Source organism: Apodemus sylvaticus, chromosome 10 (genome assembly GCF_947179515.1).
Source record: "Apodemus sylvaticus chromosome 10, mApoSyl1.1, whole genome shotgun sequence".
NCBI lineage: Eukaryota > Metazoa > Chordata > Mammalia > Rodentia > Muridae > Apodemus > Apodemus sylvaticus.
Genome location: NC_067481.1, coordinates 7,103,537 through 7,118,135, shown reverse-complemented (window position 1 = coordinate 7,118,135; position 14,599 = coordinate 7,103,537). Strand labels below are relative to the sequence as shown.

The window sequence follows — 14,599 nt, the reverse complement described above, 5'->3', positions numbered from 1 at the left end:
TCTTACTGACCCCACCAAGCAGCTTTCTAAGTGGGGTTGCCCCGATGGTATTCCCTCCAGGAGTAGGGAACATTCCAGATGGCCAGTATTCTTGATGATGCTATTTACTTTCTGTCTTTCCAATTTAAGACAAAACAAGTCAGCCATGCTGGTGAGCATGTGTGTTAGTCAGCTCTCTGTCACTAAGCACACAGCCAGGTGTCCCAAAGACCCTCGTGACAAAGGCTGGGTCACCAGTCCCTGGTGCCAGTGGGGACTGGTAGAACCTTTAGGGCTGCCACGAGGTGTCCAGGATCCTCTGCTCTGTCCTCTACAATGAGCTGCCTTGCCACAGGCCCAGGGGCAAAACAGTGATGAACTGAATCCTGAGCCAAAACACACCTTTCTTCCTTATAAGTTGTTTTGCCTTTGGTATTTTGTCATAGTGATGGGAAGCTAGCCCATGATTTATAAAAAGTATATTTTATCCTACAGTTTGGAGGATTTCAGCCCAGGATCAGTTGTTTTTTGTTTTTTTTTTTTTTTTAAGATTTATCTATTTATTATATATGTGAGTCCACTATAGCTGTCTTTAGACACACCAGAAGAGGGCATCAGATCCTATTACAGATGGTTGTGAGCCACCATGTGGTTGCTGGGATTTGAATTCAGGACCTTCAGAAGAGCAGTCCGTGCTCTTAACCGCTGAGCCATCTCTCCAGCCCCTCCCTTGAGGGCTATGATAGCCAGCTCATCATGATAGGAGTACACCATGCAGCGTGACCATTCGTTTCATCACCAGACTGCACAGAAAGGGAGAAGAGGCCAGGGCGCCACAATCAGGTTATACCCTCAGTGACATAAAAACCCCCACACACATACAACACACATGCATACACATATACACACATATACACACACGCAAACACACACACATGCATATATACACATGCACATATACACACATGCATGCATACACACATGCACACATATATACACATGCATACATATACACAGATACACACAAACATATATACACATGTATATACATGTATACACACAGTATATACACACAGATACACACATGCATGCACACATGTATACATACGTGTATATACTCATGTATATACACATGCATATACACACATGCACACACACATGCACACGCATACATGTGCATTCACACAGTATGGTCTGTCTCTCTACAGTGTCCCAAAAACACCACTAGGAGCAAAGCATTTAACACATGAGCCTTGGGAAACAGCTAAGGTCTCAAGTATGGTAATGGGGATATCTCATTGTGGATTTAATTTGCATTTCTCGAGGACTAAACTTTGTTCCTTAGTCACATGTTGACTGGGCCATTGGATTTTTTTTTTTCTGGAAATTGTCCAGTCAAATCTTTTACACATTTTTCTCCTGGCCCTACGCCTTTTTCCTTTGGATTTTCAGATGTCGCCATATTCTGATTAGAGACCCTTTTCTGGGTATATCACAACATATATTGGGTTCCTCAAGAATGTTCACACATGATAGATCTCAACAAAAACAAGCTACATGAATGCTGGATTAGGAAAACTCCTTTAAGGAAAAGAATGCTTGGCTGGATTAAATCATGGCTTTTATGGGTGTAACTGAATATCAGATTTGGGTCTTAAGCAGTAAGAAATATAGACCTTAAAGAGAAAGGGCAGAATACAAGTAACATGTGCTCAAAGTCCATTCCTTCCAGCCTGTTTCTAGACATGCAGGTTTTTAAACATTCCAGCTCTTTTTTTTGGTTTTTTTTTTGGTTTTGGTTTTTTTTTTTCTGAGACAGGGTTTCTCTGTATAGCCCTGCCTGTCCTGTAACTCACTCTGTAGACCAGGCTGGCCTCGAACTCAGAACTCCACCTGCCTCTGCCTCCCAGAGTGCTGGGATTACAGGCGTGCGCCGCCACCACCCAGCACCAGCTCTTTTATAAAATGTGTTATATTTCTATATTTATTTATTCTATATTTATGAGTGTCTGCCTGCATGTATGTATCTACACCATGTGCATGCCTGGTGCCCAAGGAGGTCAGAAGAGAATTACAGTTGCTTCTGAACCACCATAATCTGAGGAATGGATTCCGGGTCTTCTGCAAGAACAAGAAATGCTCTAAACTGTTGAGCCATCTCCAGCAAAAGACAGGTTCTATTGTTTTATTAAGAATTATTTATTTATTATATAGCTATCTTCAGATACACCAGAAGAGGGTATTGAGTTCCACTACAGATGGTTGTGAGCCACCATGTATAGTGGAATCCCCATTGCTGGGAATTGAACTCAGGACCTCTGGAAGAACAGCTGGTGCTCTTAACCACTGAGCCATTCCTCCAACCCCCAACTTGCTCTCTTTTACCACCCACTGAGCCGTCTCTCCAGCCTAAGACTTGGGTTATTAAAGGTAGATGTGCATGTGTGTATTTGTGTGTGCATGCATGCATGTGCGTATGTGTGTGTGCGTGCACATGTGTATGTGTCTGTTCACTCATGTGTGTTCATGTGTGTGTAGAGGGCAAAGGACAACCTCCAGGTGTTATTTCTCAGGAGTTGTGTACCTTGGTTTTTTTTGAAACAAGGCCTTTCACTGGCCAAGTAGGCTAGGTTTACTGCACACCATTGATCCATCTCTTTTAGCTCCCCAGCTCCAGAGCTGGGATTACAAGAACAAGCCCCACACTCTGCTTTAAAAAAAAAGAAAAGAAAAAAACCCCGTTAAGCACTTTTAATGTGCCGAGCCACCTCCTCAACCCCCCTTAAAGTAATGTTTAGCTTTGCTTAGTTTAGTTTACAGAAAAACTCCCTCGCTGTAGCTTAGTCTGACCTGGAAAATGCTGTGTAAAACAGTCTGGCCTAAGAACTCAAGACAATCCTCCTGCTTCAGCCTCCCAACTCCTGTTATTAGAAGAGGGAACCACTGTGCCTACCTCTTTCTAATCATTTGTGCGTGTGTTTTCTACGTGTGAGAGTTCGTGTCATTACAAGTACCCACAGAGGCCAGAGGTGTCAGATTTTCCCTGGAGCTGGCATTACAGGCTGTTGTGAGCTGCTTGACGTGGGTGCCGGGAACCGAACTCAAATCCTCAGCAAGAACTCAGGACCTCGAGTGTTCCAGCAACCAAACCCCCATTCAAGGTTCTTAAAGATGTTTGTAAATTAATACCATTTTAAAGGACGTTCTCCGCAGGTGAGGACCACTGTGGACATCAGACAGACTCTTGCTCCCAGAAGAGCCAGAAGGACAGACAACAAGCAAACAAAATAATGCCAGATGGGCATAAATAAAAGTCGGACGTGGAGGAAAAACAGGACAGAGGGTTGATCCAGCAATTCCCGGACCAGGACACCAGGAAGGTCCTCGCCTTCGGCCCGCCCCTTATTTGCATACGCCTTGTGATTGGTCTCCGGCGGCAGACCCCACCCCGCAAAGCTGGCGGCCTGGGAAGCTGTAAGCGGGCCGGGCGGAGATGCAGCGGCGGCTCCGGGTGTCGCGGCGCAGGCCGGGTGGTGTACCGGCCGGAGGCGGGCAAGGGGTACCCGCCACTGCACCCGCACTCTGCTGACGCCCCATCCCTGCAGACGGTCCTGGGTGGTCCCAGCTGTCGTCCCACTTTGCAGTCCCCACCCCTCCGCCCTTTGTGCCGCCGCCACCCGGCGTCCCCAGTTCGGCGGGACCCGGGGAGCGCGGGAGCCAGAGGCCCCGCTGGGCGCACGGCCGGTAGCGGATGGCGATCACGGGCGGCGGGCGCAGGGGCGCTGAAGCCCGAGCCCGCGACGTTGGAAGCCCGGGCTGCCTCCGCCGCATTGTCCCGGGCTGCAAGCCCAGGCCCTGAGCTGCCGCAGCGCCCGCCCACCGCCACCCGCGGGGCCATGCGGAGAGCCGCGGGGATGGAGGACTACTCCGCAGAGGAGGAGGAGTCCTGGTACGACCATCAGGATCTGGAGCAGGGTGAGTGCGTTGGGGAGGGAAACAGCGTGTGCCCCGAGACCCCTGACCACTACTCCATTGTTGGGCGGTATCACCTAGAAAAGGGCTGGGCTGGTGAGCCCAGCAGAGCACGATGCGTCTTGAGAATGGGGACGTGGACCAAGAAGGGCGCTGCCCTGGGAGATTCGGACGCAGGAGAGAGACTTGCAAAAGTGTCCAGTTGACAGGGCATCCATCGCCCTTCTTATTTTAGTAGCAGCAACTACTTTCGCTCGTATCCTGGTAGGATATTGTTACGGGGCCCCGAGTACTAGGTGGGGTGGCAGTCTTGGGGCCCACAGGAGGTCCCTGGTACTTTTGCTAAGAATGCACTTTATGCTGAGATAAGTCATCTCTTCAGATCACCAGCACCTGTCCGGGCCAGAATTTCTGAGCTCTAAGACTTCCAGAAAGTTTCCCCAACTTGTTTCCCTCTGCCCAGAAAGGGGGTGGTGGAGGCTCATGCCTATGAAGAAGCTGCAAGTCTCCAATCTGCCTTTCTGAGAGAGAGAGAGAGAGACAGACAGACAGACACGCGTTCCCTGGTCCTTCCCTGCACGGGGCTTCCACCCAAGTGACTCAGGATGTGAAGGGGTCCTTTAGCAGTTTCAGACTTCTTGCCAAATGAGATCCCTGGGGAAAAGAAGAGGGAGTCACTTCCGAGGCTCTCTTCCGAGGACCTAGAGAATGACTAGAAAGGGGTTAGAAGCTGGTGATGAGGTGGCTAAAATGACATCACTGAGAGGGGTGGAGCTGACTTGACAAGAAGGCCCAAGAGGGTCAGGGTCAAGGCCAAGGCCTGCTGGTGTAGCTGGGCACCATCCTCTTCTTTGCCGGTTCTTACTGAAACCCTGAGGGTGAGGGTCACCTGCAGGCTCTGAGGTATTAAAACACGAGCCTACACAGTGTGCGCTCCATGAAGGCCTGGTCTCCGTGCGTCGGGCCCAGAGCCCTGATTTTGCCGGGGTGGGAAGCACTTGGACCCTGCAGCCTTTGTCTGCTGACCCACTTCCCCATACAGTCAAGCTTCTCCTGCAGATGAGGGGCTGTCCCTGTCCTTGTCAGTGAATCAGAACCCTGGGGAAGCTCTGCAGGGTGGAGGTGTTGAGTTAGACATTGCTACGCAATGAACTGCCCCGTGCCCCCATGCGCCCTCTTCTCTGTCCTGGCCACTACCCCTAAAAGTTTTCTACTCTGTAAACACACCTACTGGCCCCATGTGAGCACCAGACATCGTCCTGGGACCTGGGCACAGCTATAGCCTGACCCTCTGGGTGCACAAGGGCTGATGGGGGAGGCCCACTTGTATGCTCTATGTCAGTGATTATGGGATGGCTTTCTGGGAGAGGCTAGCGCAGAAGGAAAGATGAAAAGCTGATTTCTGGCAAAGATAGCCTCTAGGGGAGGCAGATGCTAATACCATGGCCGTCTCATTTAGTTCCCGCACCCCTAATGAAGGCTTGGCACCATGCCCAGCCCAGATGTGGGAGGAAGAAGCCTTGTAGTAGGAGTGGGAGATGTATGGCTTCTGCCAAGGGACAGGAACTGCCATCCCAGCAGGACTGACTGACAGCTCCGAACACCCTCCTGCTTCCCGAACACCCTCCTGCTTCTTGAGTCCTGCTGATCAGGCCTGCAGCTCTAGTCATAGACAGAGCCCAGGAACTGGGGGTGGGGGACAGAGCCCAGGAACCAGGGGGACACCCAGTAATGAAAAACTCTGTGAGGAAAGAGGCCCTTCCTGCCAGCGGCTGTGCCAGAATCTAGGGGTGGAATCTCTGTCCTCCTGACCCTGAATTCCAGTGGAAGAGACGGAAGTGGGAAGTTAAAGTAGCCACTGTGTGACAGCGTAGTCCCCTCAGCAAAGAGCTCTGAAGGAAGGCACGCTGGGAGAAGGGATGTTTGTAACCAAGGCTTGGGGCCAAAGGAAGGACAGGGAAGTGGGGACAAGGGAAGTCTATAGGGACACGGGAAGTCTAGCCACACAGCCCTGCATGCCAGGCCCGGAGAACTGGGTGATGGGGTGGAGCGACTGCCAAAAGACTGTCATGTCAGAGGGTCCGTTTGTGTCCCACTTCCTACACGGTCCCCAAATTCTGTCCTTCCCATCTGCCCAGACCTACAGAGGGAGTGATGTCTTCACCCCCACGTGGAGAATCCGTCCTGCCTCTTTTCCCTTACCTTGGGCCAAGCCCCAACTCCACTCCCCAAATAGATTGTCCCCAGAGATTGTGTTTGGCTTTAGTGTGGCTCTGTCCTGGAGGCAGGAGGTGGACGGGACAGGTGGGGAGGGTCTTAGATCTGCTAGGTTCCCTCCACCCACTAACTTGAGAACCTGTAAAAATAGAAAAAGTCATGAATTAATTATAAGCACTGGCTCTTTCTCTGCCTTTCCCGTCCTCCACCTGTGACCACCTCTGTCCAGGCTGAGGGAGGGATGGCTGCTGAGTCACAGATTTTGAGGCCTGACCTCTCTTCCTGCCCAGCCTGACCTTCAGTCCTCCCTCCCTGAGAATGCTGACTGCGAAGGAAAGGGATGTCCTTCCTCCACCCTGCTCCTCCTCCCTGCTTACCCACCAAAGGCCTTACTGAGTTCCTGACTCTTGTGCCCTGTGAGGGCAGGACTCCCAGATCCACCAGCTTGTGTCTTCCACCTCAATCCATCTTGGCCTGTTCCTTGTCCCTTTCCTGTCTCTCGGTCAAGAGTCTGTCTCGCTTTACCATGATGCCCAGCCAAACGGGTGATTTCCGGCATGGGGGGCTTCTTTTGTTTTCTCTAGGGTATTGTTTTTCTCTAGGGTGCTTTTTAATAACCACAAAAGTCCTCTAAAGGAAGCCCCCAGAGAGCCCCTAGGGTCAGGGGGCGTGGCAGCGCAGACTCAGTACCTCCCCTGGCGTGGTTCAGAGCTGCCGGTTAATCGGACGTAACAGGGTGGTTATTGTTGCTCTGTGCTATCTTGCTCAGCTAGCTTCCCAGTCCAGAACTGGCACTAGCCCTCCGCAAGCCTTCCGCAAGCCGTCTCCCCTAGTACTTGGTTCTCCGCGGCCCTTTGCTCTATAGCGCCTAGACTCCAGCCATCCTCCCTCCGGGTCGCTTCGACCAGCTTAGCTTGCAATGTGATCCAGTTTCCCTGAGATTCTCCCGCCTCCACCCCAAGCAGTGTCCGTTCTGTCTTCCTTCCTCCATCGTGCTTGGATCACTAGGTGGCCAAGTCACGTTCGCTGTCTTTGCAAGAAAGTCTTCGATGTCTTTCTGTTCATGGTGTGGTATACCCCCACGCTGGGCTCCCAGCCTGTGAGCAGGGAGAATTCACACATCTCACTCCTCTGGAAGGAGGAGTGTGGCGTTGGAATTGTCCTGGACTTTTCCTCATTCCTCTGGCTTTGAATTCGGACTGGGCTGCAGGGTCTTGTCACAGGCCACAGGTATATGGTATATGGTTACTTCCTAGACCACCTAACAGTTCCAAGTGTTGTGTTTTACAAAAAGATAGAGAAGCCAGGGCTATGTTTGGTAGAGGCGCAGTATAGTGTGGGGGAAGGGGGTGCCTCTGTGGGCCCAGGCTGAGGCATCCCTTACCCCTAAGGTACCAGTCACATGACAGTATAGTATAGAATAGAGTTTATTCAGGGCATGGGAGGGGAGTTGAGAAAGGCAGAGGGCAGAGAGAGGGGGGAGGGAGGGGGAGAGAGAGAGAGAGAGAGAGAGAAGAGGAGGAGGAGGAGGAGGAGGAGGAGGAGGAGGAGGAGGAGGAGGAGGAGGAGGAGGAGAGGAGGCCGGCCATGGGCCATGAGCACCTGGAGAGAGAGGGGAAGAGGAATGCAGAGAGAGGGAGAAGCGAGCGGGTAAGGGAGTAGGAGCCAGAGGAGAAGAGCAAGAGAGGAGGAGGGGCAAGCAGCCCCTTTTATGTGAGTTAGACACACCTGGCTGTTGCCAGGTAACTGTGGGGCGGGGCCTAGACGAATCACCAGCACCAAGGCCTGCAAGGTTTAGGAAAGGGATGAACTGAACACCACTATCCTGTTACTGACCGACCGAGAAGATGGTGAGGATCCCTCAAAACCAGCCTCGCCTCCTCCCACCTCTGTTATTCTCAAGCACATGATATATCACAAGGCTGTTATCCAACTTTTTTGAAGCCGCCAGATTTTGGCCCAACGTATATAAACTCATACGGCAAATGTCCTCAACTGCCTTACTAGGTTTACACTAGGTGACTGGTGCCGTCTTCATCAGGCAGGCAGGCTACTTGGCCCAGACTATGGAGTTTGTATCTGATTTAAATATCTGATCTGATTTAGTTTCCTTCAGGAAAACTGGTTTTGTTCTAGGCTTTGTCATTACAGTCTAGCTAGAAGGACTTGCCTCCCGGTGACATGGGGACATGAAGCCGGCATCTCGGATTAATTCAGCTCCAGAGCACCCCCCCCCTTGCTATTTTGAAACCTCACCCCACTCTGAGCTTGTCTATACCCTGTACTTGGGAGGCAGAGACAATGGGATTAGAGTGTTTAAAGCACAACCGTCCTTACATATCAAGGAAAACCTGGAGCACGTGAGACCATATCTCAAAACAACAGACGTCACTGGGGACTCAGCTCAGTAGAGTGCCTGCCTAGCATGCAGGAAATGCTGAGTTTGATTCCCCAACATAAAAGAAGATGCTACAGCACACCCCCACCTTGCCGGCACTCAGGAGGGACTGGCAGCAGGATGAGACAGTTCAAGGTTATTCTCAGCTACATTGCAAGTTTGAGGCCAACCTGAGCTACAAGATATTCTATCTTTAAAGAAAGAAAAAGACATTTTACCCTCATTGTGGGAGCTACTTATGCTTGTTCCTGATAAGATTTGGCCTTTCGTCTAGGTGCAGTAGCTCTGCCCTCCACCCATCCAGTATCCCTGCTCCATAGGTCCAAGAGGAAGGCCTCAGCAGAGGGTGTAGCTGAAACAACCATGTATCTAAAACTTGCCGGAGGGTGCACGTGAGGGGGTGGGGAGGGGGGACCAGAGAGCCCATCTGTCTTTGAGGGAAGGCACAACTATCATTATGTGTAAAAATAGCACCATGTCTTACTGGCCCCAGAAGAGTTGTTCTTACAAATCTTGGTCCAGATTTACACCATTGACCCAGAATGAAGACTGGTGTAACAAACAGCCTCATAACGTTAAATAATAATAATAAATCAGAGCTTTCTGCTTTGGGCCGAATGGATTGCATAGGCCTACTGTTTGCCCCACAAATCCCGTTTCTAGGAAAGTTTTGTCACAAAAGGTGGTGATTTACACTAAGGGTTTAATACAGTGACGTTAATCCTAGTTTGGCTTTTATATACCCTCACACATGTGGATAGCCACATTACTGTTCCCAGCACTGAACTTTCCAGTCTTATTTTACTGTTTGCTGTCAGTGACTTTATCTTTTCTTTTTAATTATTTATTTATTTATTTTATGTATAAGTATACCATTGTTCTCTTCAGACACACCAGGAGAGGGCATCAGACCCCATTGCAGATGGTTGTGAGCCACCATGTGGTTGCTGGGAATTGAACTCAGGACCTCTGGAAGAGCAGTCAGTGCTCTTAACCGCTGAGCCATCCCTCCAGCTCTGTCAGTGACTTTAAACAAAGATTAATAAAGTTTGTATATGGATGTGTTACCCACATGTTGCACACATTACACACGTTACACACGTTACACATGTAGGTATATGTACATGTGAGTGCCTAGTGCCAACAAAAGCAAGAAGAGAACACTGCATCCCCTGGGGCTAGGGTACCAACAGTCTGGAGCTGCCGTGTGGGTGCTGGGACCCGAGCCCAGATCCTCTGTAATGGCAGGAAGCACTCTTAATTTCTAGTACTGTAGCGTTAAGGTTTTTGCTTTTGGTTGGTTGGGTTTATTTTTTTAATTTTTTATTATTTTGAGACAGGGTTTCTCTGTGTAGCCCTGGCTGTCCCGGAACTCATGCTGTAGACCAGGCTGGCCTCGAATTCAGAGATCCTCTGGCCTCTGTTTCCTGAGTGCTGGGATTAAAGGCATGCACCACTACCGCCCAGTTTTTAAGACAGGGTCTTACCCTGTTAATCCTGACTGGGCATGGAACTTGCTGCAATCCTGCCTCAGCCTCCCAGCTGTTGGGATTACATAAGTGATCTCCCAGGCTCAAATCTTTACCCACCTTTGGTTTGTTTGTTTGTTTGTTTGTTTGTTTGTTTTTGAGAAAGTGCTTCTGGAGGCCTAGCTGGCCTCAAGCTTGTGGTTCTTTGCCCCGCCCCACCCCAGACTTGCACCTAGCTGCGGAGCTCGGGAAGACTCTGCTGGAGAGGAACAAGGAGCTGGAGGAGTCCCTGCAGCAGATGTACTCTACCAATGAGGAGCAGGTGCAGGAGATCGAGGTGAGGGGGCCTCAGGCTCTACCTTCTCCCATCTTTCTAGAGCCTCCCTCCGGCTCTGGCCTGTGTGCACCATTGTACAGCTTGTAACTTACCCTCACGGTTCACCACCTGCCACCCCATCGCAGACCGCACTGTGGTCTCCAGCTCCTAAACCTCTCAAAGCCAGTCGGCCTAGGAGTGGTAGAGGGACAGACAGTGATGTCTGTCCCTGCCTTGTCGTAAAGGCTCACTCCACCTTACCTCCTCCCCTAGTACTTGACCAAGCAGCTGGACACGCTGCGGCTCGTGAATGAACAGCACGCCAAAGTGTACGAGCAGCTGGACTTGACGGCCAGAGACCTGGAGCTGACCAACCAGAGGCTGGTGCAGGAGAGTAAGGCTGCCCAGCAGAAGATCCACGGGTAAGGGCTGGGATGGTGAGGGGGACCCCGGGGGCAGCATGGGACCGGTGGGGGAGATTCCCACACTCCTAGAGGACCAGGCTGAGTGCTTGCTGACCTAGGCCCAGAGTTTAGTTCCCAGCACCCACAGTGAATGACTCACAATCACCTAGTTCCAGTTCCAGGGTCTCCAACTCCACCTACACAAACACACACACACACACACACACACACACACACACACACACACAAATCAATCTTAACATTTTGGTTGTGAGCCTAGCATTTAGTGACCGAACCATATCTCCAGCCCTAATGATTTTTAAAAAAGAAAAAAAAATCAAGAAATGACTCCCATGCGTGTCCTCATCCTGTTCCAGGCTGACGGAGACCATTGAGCGCCTGCAGTCCCAGGTCGAGGAGCTACAGGCCCAGGTGGAGCAACTTCGAGGCCTGGAGCAACTTCGGGTTCGCCGGGAGAAGCGGGAACGCAGGAGAACCATCCATACCTTCCCCTGCCTGAAGGAGCTGTGTACGAGTCCCCGGTAGGCAAGGCCCTGGTGTCCCCAGAGAGAGATGGCTGAGGGATGAAAGAGGAGGTGCATGGTGAACAGTGGCTGGGAAGGAGGACTGTCTGGTCTAAGCCATCAGGATACTTGCTAAGGACAGCCGGGAAAGTGAGAGGGGTGGATGGAGGGTGACACTTTGGTCCAGGGCCTTGGCCATGACCAGCTACTGCTGCCTGCCCCCTCCCCCCAGCAGATGTGAGGACGCCTTCCGTCTACACAGTTCCTCGCTGGAGCTGGGTCCTCGGCCGCTGGAGCAGGAAAACGAACGACTGCAGACCTTGGTTGGGGTGCTCCGTTCCCAGGTTAGCCAGGAGCGGCAGCGCAAGGAGCGAGCGGAACGTGAGTACACGGTGGTGCTCCAGGAGTACACGGAGCTGGAGCGGCAGCTGTGCGAGATGGAGGGCTGCCGCCTGCGCGTGCAGGAGCTGGAGGCCGAGCTGCTGGAGCTGCAGCAGATGAAGCAGGCCAAGACCTACCTGCTGGCCCGGGATGAGCACCTGGCCGAGGCTTTGCTGGCGCCCCTCACTCAGGCGCCTGAGACTGATGACCCCCAGCCAGGCAGTGGAGATGACTCCAGTGCCCAGGATGGCGTCTCCTCGCCCGCAGCTTCCCCCAGCCACGCAGTGCGCAAGAGCTGCAGTGACACAGCCCTCAATGCCATAGTGGCCAAAGACCCCGCCAGCCGCCACGCCGGCAACCTCACTTTGCATGCCAACAGTGTGCGCAGGCGCGGTATGTCTATCCTGAGGGAGGTGGATGAGCAGTACCACGCGCTGCTGGAGAAATACGAGGAGCTGCTAAGCAAATGCCGGCAGCATGGTGCCGGGGTGCGGCACGCGGGGGTGCAGACCTCACGGCCCATCTCCCGGGACAGCTCCTGGAGGGACCTGCTGGGGGGCGAGGAGGGCCAGGGGGAGGGCAGGGCGGGTGAGAAGAGCCTCAGCCAGCACGTGGAGGCTGTGGATAAACGGCTGGAGCAGAGCCAGCCTGAGTACAAGGCGCTCTTCAAAGAGATCTTTGCCAGGATCCAGAAGACCAAGGCCGACATCAACGCCACCAAAGTCAAGACTCACAGCAGCAAGTGACCCCTCTCAAAGCCTGTAGCCTCCCTCCGCCTCCCCACCAGAGGGGTCTCTCGTGCCTGGATGGCAGCCCCTTGGTAAATGAGAACGCCCTTTGCGCAGCAATATACCCGTAGCTGGAGCTTGAGGACGAGGTCTTTCTGATCTGGGGACACAGCCTATTTCCTGCCGGTGGCTCTGCTGCTCCCTTGGCCACGCGCTTCAGCTTGAAGGCACAGCTCAGTTTAAAAGCCAAACACGCTCCCCACCCCGCCACTGCCACCCCCACCACTGCCCCTGAGGGCTTTTCAGCTCCCTCAGTCCTCGGCTTCTAGACCCCAGGCCTCACCCTCAGACTGCCGCCCAGTCTTCTGCAAGCCTTTCTGGCTTCGTCCTCCAAAGTTGTTTTTCTGAGAGATTTGCAATGCAAGGCCTCCTGGAGCCTTGTCACAACTGGAAACACTTGAAAGGGGGACCTCAGAGCCAGCCATGGCTGGTGTCTGGGGTCTCCTAGACCATCCACTGCTTCTTGCCAGTCGCGACTGTCATTCCCTTAACACCAGCTGTACCACTCCCAGAGTGCTGAGCAGGGCGCAGATAGCTCCCACCTTGCAGAATAGGAAGCTTTAGCCAGGCTCGAGTGCACCCCGACCCCCAGCCCTGGTAAAGGTCTTCAGCTCACCACAGATCTGTAGCCAATCTGAATAGAGGAAGAGGGAGTCCCTCAACAGTCACACACGGGCAGTGTCCCTTTCCTCTCAGAGCCAAGTTCCATTCCTGGAATTACCTTCTGGGCTGAAGCCTTCCAGGGGCTGGGATGGTAGATGGTCCCCCGAGCCTGTAAGCCACCTTCGCATTCCTTCCTTTCTCTGCGCCTGCCCCTATCTCAGGGACCATGATGTCTCATTCAGTCCTCTCTTCCTCAGGCCAGCCCTGGGACAGTTCACATCTGCAGCCTTCAGAATGTCCTGTGTCACCAACCCAGGTCCAAGTGTTCATTCCTGTCCTTCCCCAGGGGTAGCAAGGTCCTTACTGGGTTTTGTTCTGTTTTTTTTTTTTTCTTGTTTTTGTTTTTGTTTTTTTGAGACAAGGATTCTCTGTGTATAGCCCTGCCTGTCCTGGAACTCACTCTGTGGACCAGGCTGGCCTCCAACTCAGAGATCCTCCTGCCTCTGCCTCCCAAAGTGCTGGGATTAAAGGTGTGACCTACCACTGCCGGGCCCTCATGTTGCGTTGTATTCGTAAGTTGAGGAAGAAATGTCCCCTTTTCCACCTCTCTACAGGAAGCCTGCCCTTTACCGCCCACCTCTACAGGGGGCAGGGGGGGCTTTTGAGGCCCCACCTGGGTCAGGAGTTCGATATTTTAGTCTAAAACTTTAGAAAGTCAAGCATCATCTAAGACATGCCCAGGCCCCCCTGGCTTGCCCTCAGCAGTCCTTCAGGTCTTCCGGTTCCTTCCGCCACCTTCCCAAGATTCTAGAAATCAAAGGAGCCATACAACCCAGCGGGAGGCAGTGATTGTGGCCTCAGAGCTGGGAACCCAGTGGGAACCGTCATGCCTTATCTCCTGCTAATGGGCAAAGGGGCTTTCTTATCAAACATGTCGACATCCCTGGAGACACAACGCTGTTCCAGGTGGCACTGTGATGCCAGCTGGCAGCTGGATCCTTCTGTTCACATGACTTGGAACCTTTCGTCCTTTGGGGCTGGGCACCTCCAGACCCTCTGTGTGTCCCTGTCATCTGGGGATGGGGAGGAATTCAGGCCTGTTCACTTCCCCAGTTCCGTAGCAGCTGGTCAGCATCACCTTTGAAGTATACGTGAGAGAAATATATTTACAAATGCTTTATTCTCTTCTTTAATAAAAATGCACCAGTATTCTAAAAGCACAAGTGATCCTGGATCCACAGTTTCGTCTCCATGTCTCACAGGCCTGTTACCTCCTGCCATTGGCTCTGCGGATGAGGGGTGTGTCCTCTGAGGTCTCTCTGCACCCTGAAATCTCAGCTTTCTCCTGACTATGTACCTATGATTAGACAGCCTGCAATCAGCACTTAGGAAAGTCTGTATCTGTGAAGAGTCAGCTATGCCAAGCACTCTGGTGAACAAAGCACAAAGGTTCTATATTGGCCTAGAGTTAACTTTCTGGCTTAGGGAGATTCCCCCAAAGCAACTACAAATAAAAGCAAGTAATCGAACAGTGGATGCAGGAAGGTG

At 52.2% G+C, this 14,599-nt stretch overlaps 1 protein-coding gene across 2 annotated transcripts; it reads left to right on the top strand.

The window, feature by feature from the left end:
• Positions 1 to 3,864: 3,864 nt before the first annotated feature.
• On the top strand, positions 3,865 to 14,268 carry Cdr2l (cerebellar degeneration related protein 2 like). Of its 2 annotated transcripts, none has more exons than XM_052196384.1 (5): positions 3,865 to 3,954; positions 10,260 to 10,372; positions 10,625 to 10,773; positions 11,133 to 11,297; positions 11,515 to 14,268. In XM_052196384.1, exons 1-5 carry the CDS (start codon positions 3,876 to 3,878, stop codon positions 12,404 to 12,406), a joined length of 1,398 nt encoding a protein of 465 aa, XP_052052344.1. In that variant the 5' UTR covers positions 3,865 to 3,875; the 3' UTR covers positions 12,407 to 14,268. The 2 variants fall into 2 exon arrangements, with proteins under 2 accessions (XP_052052344.1, XP_052052343.1); XM_052196383.1 differs by having other exon boundaries at positions 11,512 to 14,268.
• The last annotated feature ends 331 nt before the right edge of the window (positions 14,269 to 14,599 follow it).

Coding starts and splice junctions, on each gene's coding strand:
- Cdr2l (XM_052196383.1), top strand. CDS start 3,876: ATGCGGAGAGCCGCGGGGATGGAGGACTACTCCGCAGAGGAGGAGGAG. Junction 3,955..10,259: donor CCATCAGGATCTGGAGCAGG/GTGAGTGCGTTG, acceptor GCCCCACCCCAG/ACTTGCACCTAGCTGCGGAG. Junction 10,774..11,132: donor GCCCAGCAGAAGATCCACGG/GTAAGGGCTGGG, acceptor ATCCTGTTCCAG/GCTGACGGAGACCATTGAGC.